Below are 23,739 nucleotides of genomic sequence, written 5' to 3'. Positions count from 1 at the left end.
TTTATGCCGAAGTGACCATCTGGTTTCAGATGCACATTCCTGGAAGAGGCATTGACTTTTTCCCACCACTAGGGACTAGGCCATGAATTACTGCACAGAGCTACTTCATGCACGAGACAGACGTTTATTAAACAGCAATGAAGCAGTAATTACCAAACGGTTCCCCAGTGGATCAAAGACTCGGTAATTAACTACCACTTACTGCACCAAGAGTGTGAGTTATTAAACAGCACTAGAGGAACGGTTTGGTAGTACCTTGGTGTCCTGAAAGATTCATTTTCATACAACTCACCATGAGCAGGCTTAGACACTGGGGCAATCCAGCTGTTTGCTGGAAAACAACATGAGCTGTCACAGAGTAGTCAATTTTAGCCCAGACCCCTGTCATTCAGTTAGATGGACGAGCAAGCACTTTATTCAGTGTGCCCCACTGCAAGTCCCCTGCATTCTGATTTGCCCTGCAGCCTGAGTACTGGGTATGAAAAGACAGCAGCCCCACTGAGTCTATCACAGACCCACAGCTTTTATGAATCTACACCCAAAGTTGTTGGGCATCTCCTTCCATAGGTTCATATCTTGCCACTCTGATGAGAAAGACCTTTAAAAATAAGTGATCATCTAATTACAAATAAAATTTGCCATATTTGCTCCAAAGACCTTCTCCAAAATGTCTTTTTTGTACATCCAAGTTACTCCCTTCCTCTGGTTTCCCACCTCTCATTCCCAATTTATTCTAGACTAGCCTCTTTACTAGCCATCCCTGCCTTCCAGTTAGTGATTCCAGTCTTTTAAATCAAAATTCAGCATGAAAAGTCTAGCTCGTTTGAAAGGCTTTACCTAATGAGGAGACAAGACATTAAGGGAAAAAAACTCTCTCAAACCACTTTAAAACTCATCCGTTCAAATTCCAAATAAGGGTCCAACCAACCAAAGTTGGTATTGTTTTTTCCCTTAAGCTAAAAGGTACCTACACTTTGGTGTTGCAATAATCTCAACGGCCAAAGTCTGTGGTTTGTGGACCCAGATGAAGGGAGCATGTAATGAACTTCAAATGTTAAATCACTCTGGGCAGTAAAAGAACACACACCAAAAAAGCTTTTTAAGAAGATACATGATATCCCTATCATTAGATGAACTCAAGAAAGTGCAGAAGAAAGATAAGCAATTAATCAGTGAACTGGTAAAAAGTTTCAGGTGACACCAGGGGATGGACAAATGAGATCAAGGAGATAAAGTTCAAAGAGGCAGAACAACAGGTCATGAATCACACGGATCTGGGAAAACTCACGGTCGGAAAGGAAGGGAGAAAGCATTCTAGAAGAAACCAGAGCCGATCATGAATGCAGAGCTTCCTTAGCAGAAATGCCAGAATACTCCACCTGAAGATTATACCTCCAAATAAGAACTCAAGAGTTCCTTTTTAAAATCCCTACCAAATTACAAAATAGTATTTGTTATTTCTACTGTCAGTCCTTTTTGGCAAAGTTTTGGGAGTAACATGAAAATATGGAGCATGACAGGTTGTCCAAAATAAAGATTGGAAAAGGGCACTGTTTTAACTGCATAACCTCCACTGTAGAGACTACTTTATACGCAAGCCAAAGACATAACTGCATATGAAAATAATGTCAGGGAAAATGTACACTGGATATTCATTTTTGGTTTTTAACCACTGAGGCTACAAAATTAATCATTAATTTTCATCATACAAATCTCTCCTCAAATGGTTATCTCAAATAAATTTGCCAAGAAAAAAAAAAGTAGCTAAAAAGTTTGGGAAATGATGCAGTCATTTAATAAAATACATTAATGTACAACATTAAGGAAAGTCAGCAAGGACTTTCCTTCATTATGGGATAATAAAGAATGGTTCAACCTTTCTGATGGTAGTCAGTTAACCCACATGAAAACCCAAAATACTCTGACTCAGCAGTTTCAATCCGTTTACCCTGTGAGACAGAGGATAGTACAAGGGTGTTTAATGGAGCACTATTCCTAACAGGGAAAATATTCTGTCTATAAGAGACTTAATAAATAAACCAGAGACATTCATTACACGGAATGTTCTTCAGATATTAAAAAGGAGGTGCCTACATTTATTGACATGGCAAGACTACCACAATGTATTGTGAAGCAAAGAATGAAACAATGCCTATGATTTCATATATCTGAGGTTGTATGTATCTACATGTAACAATCATAAAAAATATGGGCAATAATTATCTTGATAAGGTGAGTACTTGGCATGGTTTGCCCTTTACCTGTACCTTTATGAACTGTTTGAACTTTCTGCATTAAGCTTTAAAATAAAAAAAAAAACAAACACCAAAACACACAACAGAAAAGAAACCAGAAAATTAAGCTTCTTCCATTGGGCCGGGGGAGAGGGGTGGTGGGTGAGAAAAAGTCATTAATATACAAAACAAAGAATCTTTTCTCCTAGAGAGGGTAACAGTCACCCCTTTTTTACAGGATGAAAATTCACCGCCATACATCAGAAGTTCCTGAATGGACACAGCCTGACCTGCAGGCCCGGGAGTGTCTCCCTGACTTAGCAGCTCCAGCACTTCTGCAGTCATCGTCCCAGCCTGGCCTGGATCCCAGGCTGAGCACAGCAACCGCCGGTCAGCCCCACAAGCTCACCAGACCAGCCTCCTGGGCAGCACATGCCCACCTTGCTGTCCTAGTTCAGGAAATGCCAGCTGGGTTCTCTGCACTCAGCATGTGCCCTGTCCAAGCAGGGGATGGTGCTTAAATGAAGCTTTACCAGGAGGTAACAGAAGAAGAGGGAGAAGGAAATGGCACCCCACTCCAGTGTTCTTACCTGGAGAATCCCAGGGACGGGGGAGCCTGGTGGGCTGCCGTCTATGGGGTTGCACAGAGCTGGACACGACTGAAGCGACTTAGCAGCAGCAACAGAAGAGAGCAGAGAGGAGGCAGTCTAAGCACACCCACCAAACACAGCTGACCCTTGAACAACACAGGAATTTGAACGGCATGGGTTCAGCTACACACAGATTTTTTTTTTAATTAAACATACTGGAAAGTTTTTTGGAGGTTCGAGACAATTTAAAAAACTCACAGATGAACGATGTAGCCTAGAAATATCAAAAAAATTCAGAAAAAGTAAAGTAGGTCATGAATGCATATAAGTGGATTCTAGTCTACACTTACATAGGTATATGATGAGTAACATTTAATATAAAACTAATAATGTGTTTGTTTTCTTACCAATTTATAACTTTGCTTTCAAAGGATTATATTACAGTACAGCATGACTCTCTCATAACTGGAGAAATTGCATATCAGCCTATCATCACAGATGTTTTTAAGTAACAATGCTTCCAATATTATATTGTGAATATGAATGTAATGCTGTATGCCATAAAAACTGTATAAAGATTCACTCATTAGTGTGTAGGCTAGGCTACCATGAAGCCATCATATTGATTATTACACCAGGCTACCATAAAGCCATCACATTGCTGCTTCATGAATCACCACAAGGAATTTGGACTTCATCCTATACGTAGTAGGAAAGGACTGGAAGATTCTTAAGCAGGGAATGAATACACTCTAAGGTTCACTTTGTACAATCCTGACAGTTGCTGTGTGCATAATGGATCATGTGGGAGCTCAAACTTTGAGGTTTACAAAAATCTGTTGTTAAAACTCAGAATGTACTAAGGCCACAAAGAGGAGTCTTTTTGTAACTCCGTTCTCCCCACATGTGGTACAGACAAACCCTTACACATACATAAACACACACACACACACACACACACACACACACACACAAGGTGCTTAATTCTTTAAAACCCCACAGTACGAAAGAACAACAAATTTTATGTTTTGGTGTCTTTCCTGACAAAAGGCAAAAGAGAACAGTAAGACAAAAATGTATTTCTTTAAAGTAATGCACACTGCTTTCACCAGACATTCTGTTACAAACTAATGCAAAGTTGGCTGTTTGTTGACAATGGAGCATTTCCAACTATCTACTTACTATTCAAACTTTGATACTCTGAAAACATTTCCTCTTAAACAGATTTTTTTAAAAACCAGTCAAATATAGTTATGGAAATATAAAAATCACCCCAGTCTTTTGTACAGGAGGCTCTTTAGAAATTAAGAATCGGAAAATAGTCACTAAAGCAAATGGTTAGTAGGAGAGGGCGATCTGCATCTTTTAGGACTGGAATGCCACTGGAGATCCATTCCTCCAAAACTCTGAAAGTATGACCACTATTTATCCAGAGCCTTCTGGTAAGCAGTTAAAGTGTTTTACAAATATCATCCTCATAATAACCCCATAAAGAGAGGAGAGTTTGCTATAAAAGTTCATTGGGCGTGAAAACTTGGCTTGGTTATTCAACAGCTTGATCCAAAAGCAATTATTAAAATTAATTTTTAACAGCAACAAAAATAATTTGGCTGAAAGAGTAAACTAATAAGCAGTCAACTCCCTACCCATGGTACATTTCCCCGACACAAAGGCTGCCGTTTCATTCCTTGCCCCAGGACCCAGAATTACTTGTATGAAACCAGCTCCTGTAATGATGGCTCAGAGGCCCGGTGCCAGGGGCGGAATCAAAAGCACTGGACTCCGTTTTATAGCAGTACTTGGTCCTCTGTCTACACTGTCCTCAAGTCCGGCACCAAACGAGCTGGGGCGATAGTGGTTTCCTAATGAATTAGACCAAGCAAAGAGCCATCCTTTATGATGCTCCAATGGCCCACTAATTGCTCGAGGTCAGACAGACACATCCCAGCTCCTCCTCCCCAGTGAGCTCCACCACATGCACGCCTGGCAATCCTCAGGTCCTCTGGGCAGATAAGGCACCAGAAGGATGGGGTGGCTCAATGGACAGGCAGCTGTGCACTGAAGCTGATGCATTTGCTGTGTAAAGAATGCCATGCTCACTGGCTCTTCGCCAGGTTCTTCAGAGGAACAAGGCCAAGTTCCTGGAATCAACAACTTAGAGGTCATGCCTCCTTTGCCAGCCTTCTCCCTCCCCCTTGTGGACTGTTTCTTTCTTTGTGCTCAGACGCTCAGTTGTGTCCAACTCTTTGCGACCCCATGGACTGTGGTCAGCTGGGCTCCTCTGTCCATGGGATCTCCCAGGCAGGAATACTGGAGTAGGTTGCCATTTCCACTGGAGTAGTTCCCCATCTCCAGGGGATCTTCCTGACCCAGGGATCGAACCTGCATCTCTTACGTCTCCTGCATTGGTGGGTGGGTTCTTTACCACTAGCACCATCTGGGAAGCCACATTTCTCTCTTTAGCCATGGGTAAGTTTCACTGATGGAAAATGAATTCAAAGTAAAGGCTGTTGATTCCATATGACAGTGAGAAGCCTGGAACAGACATTGGGTTTTCCTGGGAATGAATTCCAGGATTTTCCCATGTACCCTAGGAGTGGAAGTGATGGGACAATGAGACCTTCCCAGCCTTTTCACAGTATCATGTGGTGAGAATAGAATTTATATCCCTTCTTTTCACCTACAGGTTGTGTTATTTACACGGGCTACTTATACTCACTGAGTCTCTATTGCCCATCTATAAAATGGGTCTAATACTCCATAGGAGACGTTGTAGCATCTGGCACAAAACAGATGCTAATTATTACTGTCTTCTGTTTACATAAAGTCAACCTTCTCCTATCTTCTCCTAATTTTCATTTGCCTGTGCTTGCTGGTTATTCTCAAATTCTTTAATCCATTTGCAACTGGACTATCCATGTCTATTTCATACTAAGAGAAAGACCAAAGTAGTGATTTTAAATAGGATTTGGATCAAGCAGAGATGTGGTCCAAAATCCAGTTCTCCTACTATTGGTTATACAGTCTTGGGAAAGTTGTCAAACCTTTTGGGCATGGAATTGTCTGGGGTAAGGAGAAACTGTTTAGGCATAAGAAGTTTTTAGGAAGCTTGTGGGGGAGAGTTGTCAAACCTGTGACTCAGTTTCATCAGGTACAAAATGGGGCTAAATATCACTGGCACTAAATATCACAATTAAAGGGTTACTGGGGAAATAATTGGAAATTATTATTGGAAATAATCAGCAGCCATCTTTGTAAGGGAGCCCTGGGGTCAGTACCCTCCCCACAGCCTATGAAGCAAATGCCACTTAATAATAACATCCTTTTTCTTAGGTGGCCAGAGAGCACTCTACAACAGCTGAAGAACAGAACCTAGAAACAACGCGTCCTGACTGATGACTGGGGTGCTAATGGTATGTTAGTGACATCAGTGGGTGACGGGGTTTAGCTCTAAGTTTTCAAACCCTTCATGGGTAAAGTATGCCTGAACAGTCCTGGCCTGAGCCTTGTCTCATCTCCCTCCCTCAAGGCTGTGGGCAGACCAGCCTGGTGTGCACAGGCACCACTTCTAGCTGGACTCCCAAGGAAGGCCAATAGACGAATGCTATCATTATAAAACAGCTCTACCCACCTTTGGGCTTCCCTGATAGCTCAGTTGGTAAAGAATATGCCTGCAATGCAGGAGACCCTGGTTCGATTCCTGGGTTGGGAAGATCCCCTGGAGAAGGGAAAGGCTACCCACTCCAGTATTCTGGCCTGGAGAATTCCATGGACTGTATAGTCCATGGGGTCCCAAAGAGTCGGACACGACTGAGTGACTTTCACAGCCGCCCATCTTCTCTGGCTAGGGTTCTCATCTCCATTAGGTAACAGGAGGGTGGGGAAGTCAAGAATGCTCATTATTACACACCCATACTCTGAATATCTGAGGCTCTGGGTAAACCCACTCATTTCAAGAAGAAAGAATGTACTTTCCAGTGCCACCTCTAGAATTAGAAAAGCAATCCTAAATCTAGTACAAGTTCTTCTCATGGTATCTGGCATACAAATTTTGTTTCTATTGCAAGACTCTACCCATTTTATTAAAAGTCTTCAAGAAATACTCTTAAATCATTTTGTTATATTTGAACTGAAAATTGTGGAAAAATTCATATTGGTTCTGCAAATATAAATATGTGAACATCAATACAGCTCATATTTAGAAAAAGGAAACAACAGACTAAAAGATTTAAGAATAGGGGGAAGGCCTTGAGATGATTTAGAATGGTTTTCTATTAGAAAGAAGTAACTTCTCATTGTTGATCAGTTGCTAAGTCATGTCTGACTCTTTGCAACCCCATGGACTACAGCACGCCAGGCTTCCTTGTCCTTCACTATCTCCTGGAGTTTGCTCAAACTCGTATCCATTGAATCAGTGATGCCATCCAACCATCTCATCCTCTGTTGCCCCCTTCTCCTCTTGCCCTCAATCTTTCCCAGCATCAGTCTTTTCCAATGAGTTGGCTCTTCGCATCAGGTGCCCAAAGTATTGGAGCTTCAGCTTCAGCATCAGTCCTTTTAATGAATATTCAGTATTGATTTCCTTTAGGATTAACTGTTTTGATCTCCTTGCAGTCCACAGGACTCTCAGGAGTCTTCAGCACCACAATTTGAAAGCATCAGTTCTTTGGTGCTCAGCCCTCTATATGGTCCTCATCCTTCTTTATGGTCCAACTCTTACATCTGTACCTGACTATAGGAAAACCCATAGCTTTCACTATACAGACCTTTGCTGGTAAAGTGATGTCTCTGCTTTTTAATATGCTGTCTAGGTTTGTCATTGCTTTTCTTCCAAGGAGCAGCATCTTTTAATTTTGTGGCTGCAGTCACAGTCCAGAGTGATTTTGGAGCCCAAGAAAATAAAATCTGTCACTGTTTCCACTTTTCTCCATCTATTTGCCATGAAGTAATGGGACTGGATGCCATGATCTTCATGTTTTGAATGCTGAGTTTTAAGAAGTAACTACTGAATACTTAAAATATGCCAAATATTGTTCTAACCTGTTTGATTGTCCCAAAAACCTATGAAGTATTATTAACCCCTAATTACAGATGAGGGGATTGAAGCAGAGACTTTAATTAGTGTCTCAAAGATCATCCAGCTGGGAAACATTAGAGCTGGTTAACTTCCCAAAGATCACCCAGCTGGGAAATGTTAGAGCCAGTTAACTTCCCAAAGACCCTCCAGCTGGTAAATGTTAGAGCTAGTTTCAAATCTAGGCAGTTTGGCTCTACAGCCTTGCCTTTTAACCACTCAAACCCCACTAGCTTATTTAATCTTAGCTGGTCAGTTAATAAATCAAGGTTCAAGATTCTTTCTCTACCATAAACTGCAGAAGAGCCTTTGACTTGCATGCACAATGCGGGCAGTATTAATCAACACTTCAGGAGGGATTCCAGCACAGATATTTAGGGTTCCTGGTCCCTATTTCCTAAAACTGGGGATCTTAAAATCCCCATTCCAGATCCAAACACCCCTGGTATGTAGAGGGGGTGGGGAGAGCATTCAGGGTTGACTCAGTTGAGAACCATTACGGTAAACAGAAAAGCACATCAAAAGGACGTCAAGAAATTTAAACCAAAAAATACCTGTTAGAAAGCAAAGGCAGAGGAAGAAAGGAAGGAGAGACAAGAAGACTCCACATGCCAGACTTCCTTCCTTTCCTGCCTCAATGCTGCACTGTTGAACTGGCAGTTAGACTAAAACCAACCCAAATGTTTGAAAAGGCATCAGGACTCAGCAGCTAAAAGAACACTGTTTTCTAAAAGCAAATCCATATATGGCAGGCATGCTTAATCTGTTCTTTCATAAACTCTAAACCCAAGATTTCAAATTAAGACCTGCCAGACAATCTCCAATCAACAGAAGTCCTTTCCTTTGTTCATCCTTATGCAAAAAAACTCAGATTGTCCCAAAAGAAAAAAATCCAATTTGGATTCAAAACCTGGTGCTACACTTAATAAGAACCTATATTCTGACACATAGGGAACCACTCACTTGGTTCCAAAAATGCAAATAACCGAGAAGTCATAACGACGGATAAGCAAGAAACACAACCAGCAAACTCCTTCCTCAGCCTGCCCTCTCTTCTCTGCCACTTTGTGGGGTGACACACCAGCAAGACCATCTGAAGGTAGCTCCCCTAGATGACGACCAGAGAGCACTCCCCTTGGTGGAGCTGGTGTCGGGATGTGGATTCCCGGGACCAACCATCCCAGCGTCCTCCAGCCTCTCACGTCTCCACCTCTCTCCCACCCTCCTCCTCCGTGCTTCCCTCCATTCCTCTCTTCCCCACTCTGCCATTCCCTTGGCAAATGCCAATCTCATTTCTCAGGTTTTCTTTGCAGCCGTCCTGACTAAGGATTGGTTCTCGGGATATTCTGCACAAAAATCACAAAGCCAGGAGGGGATGGTGGCAAGAATTCCAAGGTAGTCACCTCCAGGTAGATTCTTTACTGCTGAGCCACTGGGGAAGCCCAATTTAATTTTTTAGGGGTCATTTAAACGACTTTGATAGTGTCTCACATTTTGTGTACCAGGAATCTGGGGAAGGAGCAGCTGATGTGATGCTTCTATTCCACATGGCAATGGGGTCCTTAGGCAGTGGGTGGATGTGCTAGTCTGGAGGGTCCAATATGGCTTCATTCACATGTCGATGGGGGTGGCTGGAAGGCTGGGTTTAGCTGGGACTGTCCTCTGGGGCACCTGCCATTCTGCACAGGGCAGACCCCTTACATGCCAGCTCAGGACTTGAATAGCAGTGTTCCCACCACCAAGGCAGAACTTGTATAAAAAAATAATTCAAAGATTCTCACAAAGGTGGTTGGCACTGAGCCTTGAATATATCCTTTCAGAACTGCCTGTTTGGGGATGTTGAGCCTGAGAAAAAGGAACCAGAATGACTGCTTTTCAGAAAATTGGTCAAAAACAGCAGGGAAACAGCCCAGTGACATTATCCAGATGCAATCAACAGACTTGGGGTTAGAAATTGGCCACGAGCCCCCACTATTACCAAGAAATAGTGTCAGTTCTCAACTGACAAGGCAAGGATTTCTGTAAAAGGACCAATCGCTTTTCTTTATAAGGTTTTGGCCTTCAGAAACTTCTAGGAGATTTCACTGAGGTCGCTCTCCCTTGAGACGTAATCGCTAATGCTGTAAACTCAGTTTCTCCAAGTTACCCTTTGCAATTTACACTCATTAGGCCTCACTTTTTATTTTCTTTTAACCCAATCATACCCAGTAAGGCAAGATGATGCATCAGAGGACCTGGAACCCAGATCACTTCGGTAACAACAGAGGGAAAAGAATCTCTAACACTCTCACTCCAAGGCATGGGTTGTCAGCCAGAAGGATCTTGCCTTTGCCTGCTTCCTGCCCCCAGCTCATAGAGGACAAGAGGCCATGTCTGGAGATGGTTTGGATCTTTACAACCAGAGGAAGTGAGTTCTGATAGCCTCTAGTCGGCAGAGACCAGGGATGGTGCTGAATAGCCTGCAACACACAGGACAGCCTCACAGCCAAGAAATGACTCAGCACAAAGGTGCCCGTGGTGGCAAGGCTGAGAAATCCTGCTACATATAAAGCAGCAATCCCCAATCTTTTTGGCACCAGGGACCAGTTTCGTGGAAGACAATTTTTTCCCTGGACTGGTGATGGTCTAGGGAAGACTCAAGTGTACTGCATTTATCGTGCAGCTCATCTCTATTATTATTAAATCAGCTCCACCTCAGATCGTCAGGCCTTAGATCCCGGAGGCTGGGGACCGCTGCTCTAAAGCACCCACTCTAACAGAGCAGACTGTTAGCAGCTCCGCAGCATTTTCATCGTCACTTCTCTCTCCCCTATTTTTGCACTGTGCATGGGAAGCTGAATTTCTATCAGCTAAACGCACAGATGCCACGCTCCACTGGAAAGTGTCATTTTAAGGAAAGAGTTCTCTTCAAAGTCAGAAAATCATAGTTCTCATCTTGAAATCATTTTTTCACTTAATTTTTAAGAGTCACTTTTAATTTAGATGACCCAGTTACATCAGCAATACTACAGACAGACAAACCAAAAAACAAACTTTAAATGAATCAGAACCAAAGGGCTCCCATATGCTCTGGTCTTTTGTTTCTGAAAATAATGAGCTGAAATGTTTATGCATGGGTACAAGCAAACCCCGAGTTATAGATTAACAGCCGCTCTTTCAGGACAGCCTCTCCCATCTGTCATCTCCCAGCAGGGGAACAATAAGCAATGACACAGACATGGCCTAATCTGACCAAACACAGCCGGTCCTCTGCCACCTGTCCCTAAGCCAATGCAGACGCCTGCCTGCCCGGCCCACAGCCTGGGCCGACTTTCTTCCCTGCAGGAACATTCGCACATGCCCTGCTCTGTTTGGGGCAGTCCTACTTTGGTTTATACTTACAAAGCAAGAGCTGTCAGGTTACCAGGGAGAAAACACTATTTATAAACGCTGATGTTCACCTTTGGGGAACTTCTGATAGTCATTTTTATTGGGTCTCTTCCACCACAAATTTGTAAGGCTAGTAGTTCTTGTTTCTAACATTAATTGCTATTTTCCTCTTGAAACAAGGTTTCAGTGACACCTATCCAGGGCACGAAAAACCACAATTCCCTCCGTGAAATAAATTACATTGCTGGGTTGGTGCACGCTGCAGTGTGAGCCAGGCCTGTTAATGGCCTGTGATGTGTTACCTTTCTCCCAGGACAAACATAAACACTTTTTATAAACTTTCGCATTCTGCAACCCGTTTCCAATGAAGATTTCCCCTCCTGGAGGGAGACCCTTAGCTGTCCCACACATTGCCACTGAGCAAGGGCCTCAGGCCCGAGGAACACACACCCAATAACAAATCTGACCACAGGACGAACTCAGCTTTTAAATGACCATTAATTTTACCTCATGTCAAAATTCTCTAGAACTCCTTTGATCCTTAAAGCAAAGGAGGCCCTGGGAGAGGCTGGTTTACAGAAGCTGGACAAGCAAGACAAGGAGCGCCAGGAAACTCAGAGGTGGGTGGAAAGGGCCTTAAAACGCCACCTACACAAGTGCTCTGGGCACCAACACAGGAGGCCAACAATCTGGGAGAAACTTCCAGAGTTCTTGGATTCCCTTAAAGTCAAACTTGTTCCTGTTGTATTAGCAACAGTGGTGATAACCGCTGCTTACTGGGTTCCAGATCTGCCTACAGAAAGCTACCTCCTTTATTATTATAACAATTCTACCCAGTGAGCCTATGATTATCTCCATTTCACAGAAAAGGAAGCTAAGGCCTGGTGAGATCGGTAACTCGCCTGGGGTCATGGATCCTGGCAGTGGGAGGTGGGGCCTGGAGCCCAGGCCTGCCTGACTCAAGGCTGATTCCGCCCCACCGCAGGTCCTGTCCGAACACAGAGCCCGCTCCTCCTGGGGCAATCCGGGGCTCAGAAGGGCTGTCTCCCAAGCACTCATTCCTCCAAAGAGTCTGATATATAGTTCTCTTGTGCTTGTTAATTGGTAAAAATCCTCAAACGGGCTGCACACTCGCCAAACAATATCTAATCCTGTGTGTTTAATCATTAACATGTTTAGGCTACAGAAAATGCATGCCCTTGTGATTCAAGGTGAGCCGGGCTGCTTGCTAGGTACAACTGGGATCCAGAAAGGACCCAAAGACATGGACCCAGGCATCCCTGGAACCCAGCCCAACTTCAGGAAGAACCCGGTCCTCTCGTGAAGACTCTACGGTTGAGGCCTCATAAACAGGGGCTAATGAAACTGCAGTGATGATCAGGGATTTAATCTTCGTTCTGAGGAGAGAGCAAGGCAGAAGAGGAAATAACCTATAGAAAATACAGAGGTATACATGGAAGAGGGCATCAGAGGATGAGATGGCTGGCTGGCATCACCAATGCAATGAACATCATAAACTTGGGCAAACTCCGGGAGATGATGAGGGACAGGGAGGCCTGGCATGCTGCAGTCCGTGGGGCCACAAAGAGTCAGACATGACTGGGAGACTGAACAACAACAATATACTTGGAAGAAAGAGAGAAGAGCCCACGAAAGACTCATCTGATGTGTGTTACAAAAACAGAAGCAAGATGCTTGCAGAAGAACTACAAACTTTGATTCTTACACCCTTACTCCCTATAAAACTGCACTGAACGTGATTTATACCTAGTTGGGGAGTTTCATTTTAAAATAAGAAAATCACAAATATGAATCAATCTTATAACTTATTAAATTTTTACAGCAAGTTGGAACCCTATGAATACAGAATTCCATCACATCTCAGCGTTCAATTTTGTAAACACGAACACTACTATATAAACGTCCATTAGTCCTTTTCTTGTCATTGAGGTTACAGATCCCCATAGACTGCTTACGAAGAAAAAGGAGAGAAGAAAGATCAAGAGAACTACTGAATTGAAACAATGTCACATGCAATAAAATAATAAATAAACAAAAAGTATGCCTTCACCAACAGGCAGTACCAAAACACCTTTCTACAAAAAGGTTTGCTTTCTAAATTACCCTTCATAAAGGCTCAAGGCTCGTAGCCAGGAAGTCATGCACTCTCATCTCACTCTTCTGTGTACTTTTAAGAAGCCTGCAGAGGATAATCAAGCTTCCCCACATGTAACTGAATTCAAGAAACCAGATGTCCCAAACACACTGTTTTTATCAACATATATGTGTTCTTAAAAATTGAATTTGTTCTTAATTTGTATGGTTTTTCACATAGAATGTTCCAGGTTCGAGTGTAATATTTACTGTTCACTGCCAAAGCGCTAAGCTAACATTGGACAACGCAGGACAAGATCACAAAGAACTGTATCAGTGCCAAGGAACAGCCTCCACGAGAAGTTCAAATACTAGACCATGCCAGCACTACCACAAAGTCACTTCCTCAAGCCCGACTTTCACCAAAAAACAAAGTGATGATTGATGCCACTGTGCAAGATTATTTGCTCTTTTTACTCAAGACCACATAACTTATCCAGCGGTCATCATTTTTCTTGCTGCTATGGAGACCCAGTCAGACCCACCTCTGGCCTGCAGAACGCGTGCCAGCTTTAGATCAATAAGCCCTGTGATCTATAATACAGAGCAGAAGCTGATAACTCAGCAGATTCTTCCTGTAGTCATCAATCAGGGTTATACTACAGCTTGTCTTCTGACCCACCAGGAGACTGGATGTCTGCTGCCCATTTCCTAAACAGAAGCAAAGAGGTGCCACATGACCCAGCATTCATACCCGTCTCATGAGCCTGTGAAGGAACTTTTGGGTGAAACAGGTTTTCAGCGGGAGCTGGGCTCTCTCCCTCTGAGGCAGCAAAGAAATTCCACATGGAACTGGTCAGGTGCCAAGGGTCTCAGAGGAAGCACACTTGCCCCTGGTATTAAAGTCACACGACGAAGCTAAGAGGTCAATTTAAAAAGATGTAAACACACCCAGCCAAACCGGGAGGCTGTGTCAGAAGGTGTGGATGAAACTTACCAAGCAGTAAACAACAGCATCACTCCAGTGTTTGTGAATTCAAACAAAATATCTTGACCTTAAAAATTCTCTTTGGCAGCTTTTTATCTTCAATTAATCTCCTATAACCAAAACACTGCAGATGGTGACTGCAGCCATGAAATTAAAAGACACTTGCTCCTTGGAAGGAAAGCTGTGACAAAGCTAGACAGCATATTAAAAAGCAGAGACATCACTTGGCCAACAAGGTGCATATAGCCAAAGCTATGGTTTTTCCAGTAGTCATGTATGGGTGTGAGGGTTGGACCATAAAGAAGGCTGAGCGCTGAAGAATTGATGCTTTCGAACTGTGGTGTTGGAGAAGACTCTTGAGAGTCCCTTGGACAGCAAGGAGATCAGACCAGTCAATCCTAAAGGAAATCAACACTGAATATTCTTTGGAAGGACTGATGCTGAAGCTCCAATACTTCGGCCAACAAATGCGAAGAGACCCTGGAAAAGATCCTGATGCTGGTAAAGACTAAGGGCAGGAGGAGATGGTGGTGGCAGAAGGGGAGATGGTTAGACAGCATCACCAATTCAATGGACATGAGTTTGAGCAAACTCTGGGAGATGGTGAAGGACAGGGGAGCCCAGCATGCTACAGTCCATGGGATCGCAAAGAGCTGGACATGACTTAGTGACTGATCAACAACAAACTATTCTAAATTTTAAAATTCCCTTGCAATGGTAACTCTGTGACTTAACTGGGACATTAAACAAGGGAGATAAATGAATCATGATGCTTTGAATTACAAGCCTGAAAGTAGCTGCGTACTTGCCACCGTGGGTCTCTAGGCATGTGACACTGCTCAATTTGGTTTACTTGGCTAGGGCCACTGACAGCAAGGCTGCAATTTTCAAAATAAGGCTAGGAGTGGTGGAGAGCCTGATTTACTGGCCAACGGCATCTATCAGTGTGGAGGACTGAGTCCTTCTCCTATGGCTGCAGCGCTCGAAGTATCTGGACCTTCCACTCACACCCACAGTGCCACGTATACAGACAGACAGACAGACAGACACACACACACACACAAAAGGAGGGTGGGCTCTGGCCATCGAGTACTGTTCTTGGGTAGAAGGGCAATTTCAAGCCCAACTTCCACCACCGTTCTGACTCTGCCAGGGAGGCAGAGTGATTGGGGCCACCCCCTCCACAGGGAACCCCTCACTCAGGTGACCACATGGCATCCTGCCTCCCAGCCACCCCTGAGCCTGAGAAAGCCTGTCTTCCCCTCAGCTGCACTGCTGATTGTAAGGAATCAGTTTAATCTTGCTACGTCTCACTTTTCTAATCTACATGTAATCTCAAGAAAGTCTCAACTACGTACAAGCTACTCGACACCATTTTTACAGACTTTTCAGCCTATAAAAGTATCTCAAGGAGCACTAGACTAGGAGTTGGGAGTCATAGCTTCACGTGTATCATTCACTCAAGTGCACGGGAAGCACCTAACACATGCTGGGGACCAAAGATACGAAGCTGTCCAAACAAGACAGGCAGGGACAGAGGTTGAGCCAAGTCATTCAGTGTCCTGAGCTGAAATTAAAAGGCTTGAACAAGAAGCTCTTTCAAGTCCCTCTCTGCTCTCCTATTCTCCACTCTCTCTTTTGGTGCCAAGAGGGGACCGAAGCATTCTGGAATGTTCTGCTTCCCCGAACAGATGCTATTTTTACTCCATATTCATATAGCTCAGGCGGCAGACGTGTGACTTCTCTGCACTCTGCCAAGCATAAACGACACATTTTCATCCCAGGGTTTAGGAGCCTAAGCGTAGCCCTAATCTAGAAGACCCACAGGCAGACGTGGCCCAGGCTCCTTGGCACAGGGGCGATCATGGCTGCGTTCCTGCTACGTGGAGGAAATCTGGTTCCTTGAGATCAGAACGACAGAAAAACAGGAGCAGGGCAGCCAAGGCTTCTTCACGTGTTGCCTGGGTCTGTTTATTTCTTCTTCATCAACTCGTATCATTTCTGACACTGCACTTCAACTTCCTGGACACGGCCAGAGAGAAAGGATTTTAAGAGACACTAAAGTCTGGCCAACTTCTGATTAGCCACAGCAACGAAAGAAAGGAAGAGCATATGGCCAAAGAAAGGGGGCTCCTGCCTCCGAGGACTGCAGCGCAAAGATAATCTGTATAGGATACGGAGAAGCATTAGGGAAACAAGTGAAAACCTTCTGTCCCCACCCCACCCCCACCCCCTGAATTCCCCTCAGATAACATTTCAGAAACACATTGGCTGGAGTTCCCAAGGGCACCACATCCACAAAGGGAGGCATCTACAGTCTCCACGATCAACTTGCAAATATCAGCTCTTTAATCAATGGGGGGATAGATTTTTACAGCAATTAAACACTCTGAAGCTGTGTGGTTAAAGGTACTTACCAGTGGTTAAGGTTTTTATTAGCACATCTTAATAGAAGTTTTCTTTTTACTCCAAGCTAAGTTCAAAACTAAGCAGAAATGTCTACAGTAGAGAAGGGGAAGCTGGAGACTGGAAAGTGAGCAGATTGGAGATAGTAAGAGTGTAAATAAAGATGCACGTGGCTGCTGTGCTGTGCTTAGTCGCTCAGTCCTGCCTGACTCTGCGACCCGTGGACTGTAGCCCGCCAGGCTCTTCTGTCCATGGAATTCTCCAGGCCAGAATACTGGAGTGGGTTGACCATTCCCTTCTCCAGGGGATCTTCCCAACCCAGGGATAGAACCGAGGTTTCCCACATTGCAGGCGGATTCTTTACCATCTGAGCCACCAGGGAAGTCCAAGAACACGGGAGTGGGTAACCTATCCCTTCTCCAGGGGAACTTCCCAACCCAGGAATCAAACCGGGGTACCCTGCATTGCAGGCAGATTCTTTACCAGCTGAGCTACCTGGGAAGCCCTCAGAAGAGGCTGTGCCCCCAAAATAAATTAGCCCGAATCAGTGATGCTAACAATGGGTGTCGTGGCCTCTCTGATCACACGCACAGGGTCTCCATATGTAACTGGACACTTTACTTAGGACTGCTTCATACAAAAAGCCTTCCTATCCCACCCCTTCCAGCCTCTGCCCTGTCCACCTATGCTCACCCTCAGAAAGAACCCAGGCTGCCTTGGGGAACGGTGCCTACTGGTGGCTGGTGCAGAGAACTATCTATTGATCATCATACTTTTCTCTCCCCTCTGTTGCAATCAAAGATGCATAATTCATCCCTTCCTCCTCTTGCCTCTGTTTCTTCTCATTACCGTCAGGGAGGACTTAATCTGAACGTCTGAGGTCCAGGGCTAGAATCCCAGATCCTGCACTTCCCTGCCAGAGATGGAGGTAAATCACACATCCCCTCCCTGCCTCGCTCCTATCTCCGGAAACATGGACAGAAATCCCTGCCTGCCCAGCAAGGCCTTTATGAAGCAGCAGAAATACAAGTACACCATGAACAGAATTCGTTGTTGCTGTTCAGTCACTCAGTCGTGTCCAGCTCTTTGCGCCCCCATGGACTGCAGCATGGCAGGCTTCCCTATCCCTCACCATCTCCCGGAGTTTGCCCAAGTTTATGTCCATCGAGTTGTTGATGCTATCCAACCATTTCGTCCTCTGTCGTCCCCTTCTCCTGAATCCTTCCCAGCATCAGGGTCTTTTCCAGTGAGTTGGCAGCTCACATCAGCTGGCCAAAGTACTGGAGCTTCAGCCTCTAGGGCCCATCAAATAGAAGGCACAGCCTTGCTGTGCTGCTCGCCCCCCAGCACCCAAACACTGCTCGGCTCACGGGAACTCCAGCACTGCCATGCTCTGAAGCAGTGACCTCGACAACAGATAACTGACAAGCCTTCCTCAGAGTCAAAGACACCATCTCAGCTCTGAACAAGCTCTCTTATTGGGCAGATGTCTGTATTTTCAGTGTGAATACCACATGCCTCAGTGATGGGTCAAGTGGTCCACTGGGCCCTGTATCAGCTGAAGTCACTAACACTCACTTGCAGCAGGAAACGCTGTTCCTGACCACAGTGCCCTAAATGGTCACTGGGCTTCCCCAAGGCTCCCCGGTGCTATGGAAATTGGGCTCTGTGTTTACCAGGAGGGAACCGGCCAGCCCCTGTGAGGCTCAACTCCATCCCCAAGTGCCATCGCCCCGTGATAAAGATCTCAAAGGGGCTAATGAAATTATCTCCTCTGCCTTTTATCCCTCAGTAACAACCACAAAATTAGATAAAAATGACCCCCTGCTCCTCTAATTTAAGGCCTATTTTATTACCTTCAACCCTGATTCTCTCTCTTTCAAACGGATATGAGACCCTGAAGACCCCACTGGCCAACGGGATTAGTAATTGACGGCTTCCTCCTCCCAGCCAGTTCTCCAGAGGGCGCTTCTGCTTCCCCCGTCCGGTGGGGTCACAATCAGTTCAATCTTCATGCTTCAGAGACATCCCCTTTGAAGAGGATCAAATGTTTCCCCACCCCTGCCTGGTGCTCCACTCAAAGGGCCAGCAGCCGCCTCTCACTAGAGCGGGAAGGGCAACCTGGCCAGAAAGGTTAAAGTGAGAGGAGGTCAGTGTGGTTAATTGTCCACCAGGCTCAAAGGCAGGCCCATTCAAACAAGCACTGTGGGAGGGCCCATCGCCCCCATAAAATGCGAAGCGCACTTTGAACCCAGGAACAAGGAGGATGAGAATGGTTTCCACCAGCCTGCTGGGACTCGTGGAGCTTTGGCTGTTTGTTTTCTTTTTCAGATTGTAGCCATAAAGGGTAGCAGCACTTCTCTGCAGCAACCCCAGGCAGGCAGATAAAACACAGGCGAGGTGAGCAGCAGGGCTTGCCCACCAGGAAATAAAGGAGAGGAAAGAGCAGCATCCATGTCTGGTGTAAAGGGAGCCAATCAAGGCTTCCTTTAGCTTTGAAGAAGGAACCTGAGAGAAGAGAATTCCGAAAGCCTCAGAAACCGCTCCGTTGAAAAATGCTCTGCAGTAGGGGTCCCCAACCTCCGGGATCTAATGCCTGATGATCTGCGATGAAGCTGATGTAATAAGAGAAATAAAGTGCACAGGAAATGAAACGTGCCTGAATGATCCTGAAACCCACCCCACCCCGAGTCCCTAGTCCATGGAGAAAGGGTCCTCCGTGAAACTGGTCCCTGGGGCCAAAAAAGCTGGGGACTGCCGCAGAGAAGAAGAATCATTTAAAATGCTGAGAACTTTTTCACTCTCTTTTGCCTATCTGGAAAAGTTACTTTTATTACCCAGTTATGTGAAAGCTTTGTTTGTGGTGATGTTTCCTAAGGCCCACTTGACTTTGCATTCCAGGATGTCTGGCTCCAGGTGAGTGATCCCTGCATCATCATTATCTGGGTCATGAAGATCTTTTTTGTATAGTTCTGTGTATTCTTGCCACCTCTTCTTAATATCTTCTGCTTCTGTTAGGTCCATACCATCTCTGCCCTTTATTGTGCCCATCTTTGCATGAAATGGTCCCTTGGTATCTCTAATTTTCTTGAAGAGATCCCTAGTCTTTTTCATTCTATTGTTTTCCTCTGTTTCTTTGCATTGATCACTGAGGAAGGCTTTCTTATCTCTCCTTGCTATTTTTTGGAACTTTGGAAAAGGTCAGTTTTCATTCCAAACCCAAAGAAAGGCAATGCCAAAGAATGTTCAAACTACCACACAATTGTACTCATCTTACACACTAGCAAAGTAATGCTCAAAATTCTCCAAGCCAGGCTTCAACAATACATGAACCATGAACTTCCAGATGTTCGAGCTGGATTTAGAAAAGGCAGAGGAACCAGAGATCAAATTGCCAACATCCACTGGATCATCAAGAAAGTAAGAGAGTTCCAGGAAAATATCTACTTCTGCTTTATTGACTAACCAAAGCCTTTGCCTGTGTGGATCATAACAAACTGTGGAAAAATTCTGAAAGAGATGGGAATACCAGACCATCTGACCTGCCTCCTGAGAAATCTGTATGCAGGTCAAGGACATGGAACAACAGACTAGTTCCAAATCAGGTAAGGAGTATGTCAAGGCTGTATACTGTCACTCTGCTTATTTAACTTATATGCAGAGTACATCATGAGAAATGCCAGGCTGGATGAAGCACAAGCTGGAATCAAGATTGCTGGGAGAAATATCAATAACGTCAGATACGCAGATGACACCACCCTTATGGCCGAAAGCAAAAAACTAAACAGCCTCTTGTTGAAAGTGAAAGAGGAGAATGAAAAAGCTGGCTTAAAACTCAACATTCAGAAAACTAAGACGATGGCATCTGGTCCAATCACTTCATGGCAAATAGATGGGGAAACAATGGAAACAGTGACAGACTTTATTTTTGGGGGCTTCAAAATCACTGCAGATAGTGACTGCAGCCATGAAATTAAAAAACGCCTGCTCCTTGGAAGAAAAGCTATGACCAACTTAGCATATTAAAAAGCAGAGACATTACTTTACCAACAAAGGTCCGTCTAGTTAAGGCTATGGTTTTTCCAGTAGTCATGTATGGATATAAGAGCTGGACTATACAGAAAGCTGAGCACAGAAGAATTGATGCTTTTGAACTGCGGTGTTGGAGAAGATGCTTGAGAATCCCTTGGACAGCAAGAAGATCCAACCAGTCCATCCTAAAGGAAATCAGACCTGAATATTCATTGGAAGGACTGATGCTGAAGCTGAAACTCCAATACTTTGGCCACCTTACGCAAAGAACTGACTCACGAGTAAAGACCCTGATGCTAGGAAAGATTGAAGGTGGGAGGAGAAGGGGATGACCAAGGATGAGATGGTTGGATGGCATCACTGATTCAACGGACACGAGTTTGAGCAAGCTTTAGGAGTTGGAGATGGATAGGGAAGCCTGGTGTGCTACAATCCATGGGGTTGCAAAGAGTCGGACTTGACTAGTTGAACTGAACTGAACTGATGGGAAGGGCTCCTTTCAACTCAGATCCATAGTTGTAAAAAGTCTCTAAGAAATAGAAAATAGTCATTTCACAACAGCAGAGGACATGACAGTGATCAAAACAACATCTCCAGCCCTTTTAAAACCAATGTTTCCTGGGAAACATGTATTTATAAGTTTCCTTTCACATCAGTAACAGAACTCCCACGGTAGATAAAACGGGCCAACTCACAGCTGACAAGCACCCTTATCAGAGTAAAAAGTGGTTCCCGAATTATGCATCGGTTAGATACTGGAAGTGGGAAAAAAGCCAGCTCTTGCCCAGAGATGTCAAAACTTGGCTGTAGTTTTATAATGAAACTTAATCTTAGATATTTTTGCTTCTTAAGAAAAAGATAAGATAAAGGCTCACCCGAAGCTAAAGGCTCCACCTGGAACACCAGACACCCAAGGGAAGACGTGCCATTGAGTGAGAGGGTCTGTCAGCAGCCGCTGTCTGGGTTCACACTTCCTTCAGCAATAAAGGAGCTCAGTGGTCATGGCTAACAGCAGCGGAGTCCACAGCCAGCAGATCAGTTGCTGTGTCCACTAGTCGCCTTTGCTCTGACTGCTCCCAAAAGTCTGCTCTGGATACCAGGGGCCCAGTCTGGACAGTGTCTTTGGATCAAGGCCAAGCTCCAAAACAGCTACAGCAAACACACATGCACTCATGTGTCCTGATACACAATTTCTACTGCTGCTGCTGGGGCACGAGCAGTCCTCAGCAAAACCTGACCAAGAGCAAACCCTGAATTGAAAGAAACACAAAGTTCAGACACTCTAGGAAATTCAGGAACTCGATCACTACATCTTGGACTTTAAAATTACAATGATGTGGAGTTGTCAAGATTCAGTGAGAGGGACTTCTCCGGGGGTCCGGTGGTTAACACCCTGCGCTTACACTGCAGGGCAGTACGGGATCCATCCCTGGCTGGGGAACTAGGATCCCACATGCGACACAGCTCCACCTCCCCCCCCAAAAAAAGATTCAATGAGAGAGCTCTGTGAAGCATCCCGGAACCCACACCAGTGTGTGGAAGGGGACCAGCTCAGTACCTGACGACTTGACCTGCCTCACTTGTTTTTCTAGCCAAATTAGAATTGTTACCGGAAAACAGGGAGCACTCTGAGAATCAGAGACCTCCATGGAACTCAGTGAGTGGCTATTACCGTAAATTGACAAGAACTCCCCATGTGTCTGGCAGCATGAAGCCCAGACGCACACACCACCTTGCACTCACTCTGCGGGCACGGTGCAACACAAACCAGTTGATAATATCTCAAATTCCAAAACCTACTAAAAAGCTAACACTCACTCATACTTTAATACTCAGCTTTTATTTTTAACATCTGGGCTTTTAAACTGTAATTGTTTTCTTCACTTATCTTTCAAGTTACAATAGACAAGCTGGAGTCCATGGAGACGAGAGATCCCTGGGCAAAGCTGAAACCCTCCCTCTATTCAAGCCCTAGGAACCTTGAAGATGAACAGATTCAGGTGAGAGTCAAATTCCCTGCACCGCTTTGCCTTGCACTGATCTCTCCCGCAGGCAGCTGTATATGGATGGGACTCGGTTCCAGGTAGAAGAAACCGTGGTGTCGGGACTGCTTTTCTGCATGGGACTAGCTGGCCCGTACCTCTCCTAGGCTGTGGAAAGCACACACAGGAACCAGAACACAACTTCTTTCTCTTTGCGTTCATGCTGCACACACCCAAACAAAGCAACTGGAAAGACTGGACAATGAGTAGTGTTCACGCATCGGCAGGATAAGAAGGCAGGAGCCAACACTCGAGACGTGCGTGAAAGTGGTCTTTGGTCAGATTTCAGATCCCCCCGCCCCAGCTCCACCCTCGCTTCTCTGAACTCAGCCACTGGTCAGTTCCTGAAAGGACCCAGGCCCCATTCCAGCTCCACATACAGGTGAACCACTGCCAGAGGGGTTGCTACTCCCCACCAACATGATGAAGCAAAATCCCCTCCAGGTAATCGGAGTGTCTCTCAAAGGTCCCAGCGTACTAAGGGGAACACGGAAATGCAGGATTTAAAACTTTTTATCAAAATTATGTAAACCGTACTTTGGAAATATTTTTATTTCCTATGAGTTGTAAATTGGTCAAAGCTACGGGTTTTTTTGCCCCATTACTGCCGATAAAATCAGTTACAGGTCAGTCCCGAGGCTGCCCAGGGCTCCCAGAGGCTGGTGGGCAGGACAGGTGTCTCTTCCCGTAGCCAAGGAGACTGGCAGCTTAGGGCCCCAGGCTGTCAGCTAACACCTTACTGACACTCCTGACTTCTTATCCTTTTCAACAGGGCTAAGAATCTAAACTCCTGCCGACTTAACATATTATGACAAATTCTCAATTACCCGTGGTAATGTGAGCAAACAGCCATGTAATGACTCCAAAAAGGCACTCTACATCTCAGTTCACTGGCTTAGGAATACAGTAT

General features: G+C 44.9%; 1 protein-coding gene across 4 annotated transcripts in view; it reads right to left on the bottom strand.

Moving 5' to 3' along the window:
* LHFPL2 (LHFPL tetraspan subfamily member 2) overlaps positions 1-23,739 on the bottom strand; it is a 176,840-nt gene that overhangs the window by 135,549 nt on the left and 17,552 nt on the right. Inside the window, exon 3 of one of the 4 annotated variants that reach the window (XM_044925450.2) lies at positions 21,163-22,937. The exons of the other annotated variants lie outside the window; for them this stretch is intronic. Within the exon in view, the coding sequence (XP_044781385.1) occupies positions 22,933-22,937 (5 nt within the window). The 3' untranslated portion in view covers positions 21,163-22,932. Of the gene's footprint in view, positions 1-21,162; positions 22,938-23,739 lie in introns of those variants that run through there. 4 annotated transcript variants of the gene reach the window in all.

This window comes from Bubalus bubalis, chromosome 11, assembly GCF_019923935.1.
Source record: "Bubalus bubalis isolate 160015118507 breed Murrah chromosome 11, NDDB_SH_1, whole genome shotgun sequence".
NCBI classification, from domain to species: domain Eukaryota; kingdom Metazoa; phylum Chordata; class Mammalia; order Artiodactyla; family Bovidae; genus Bubalus; species Bubalus bubalis.
This window is presented reverse-complemented; position numbering and strand designations above follow the sequence as displayed.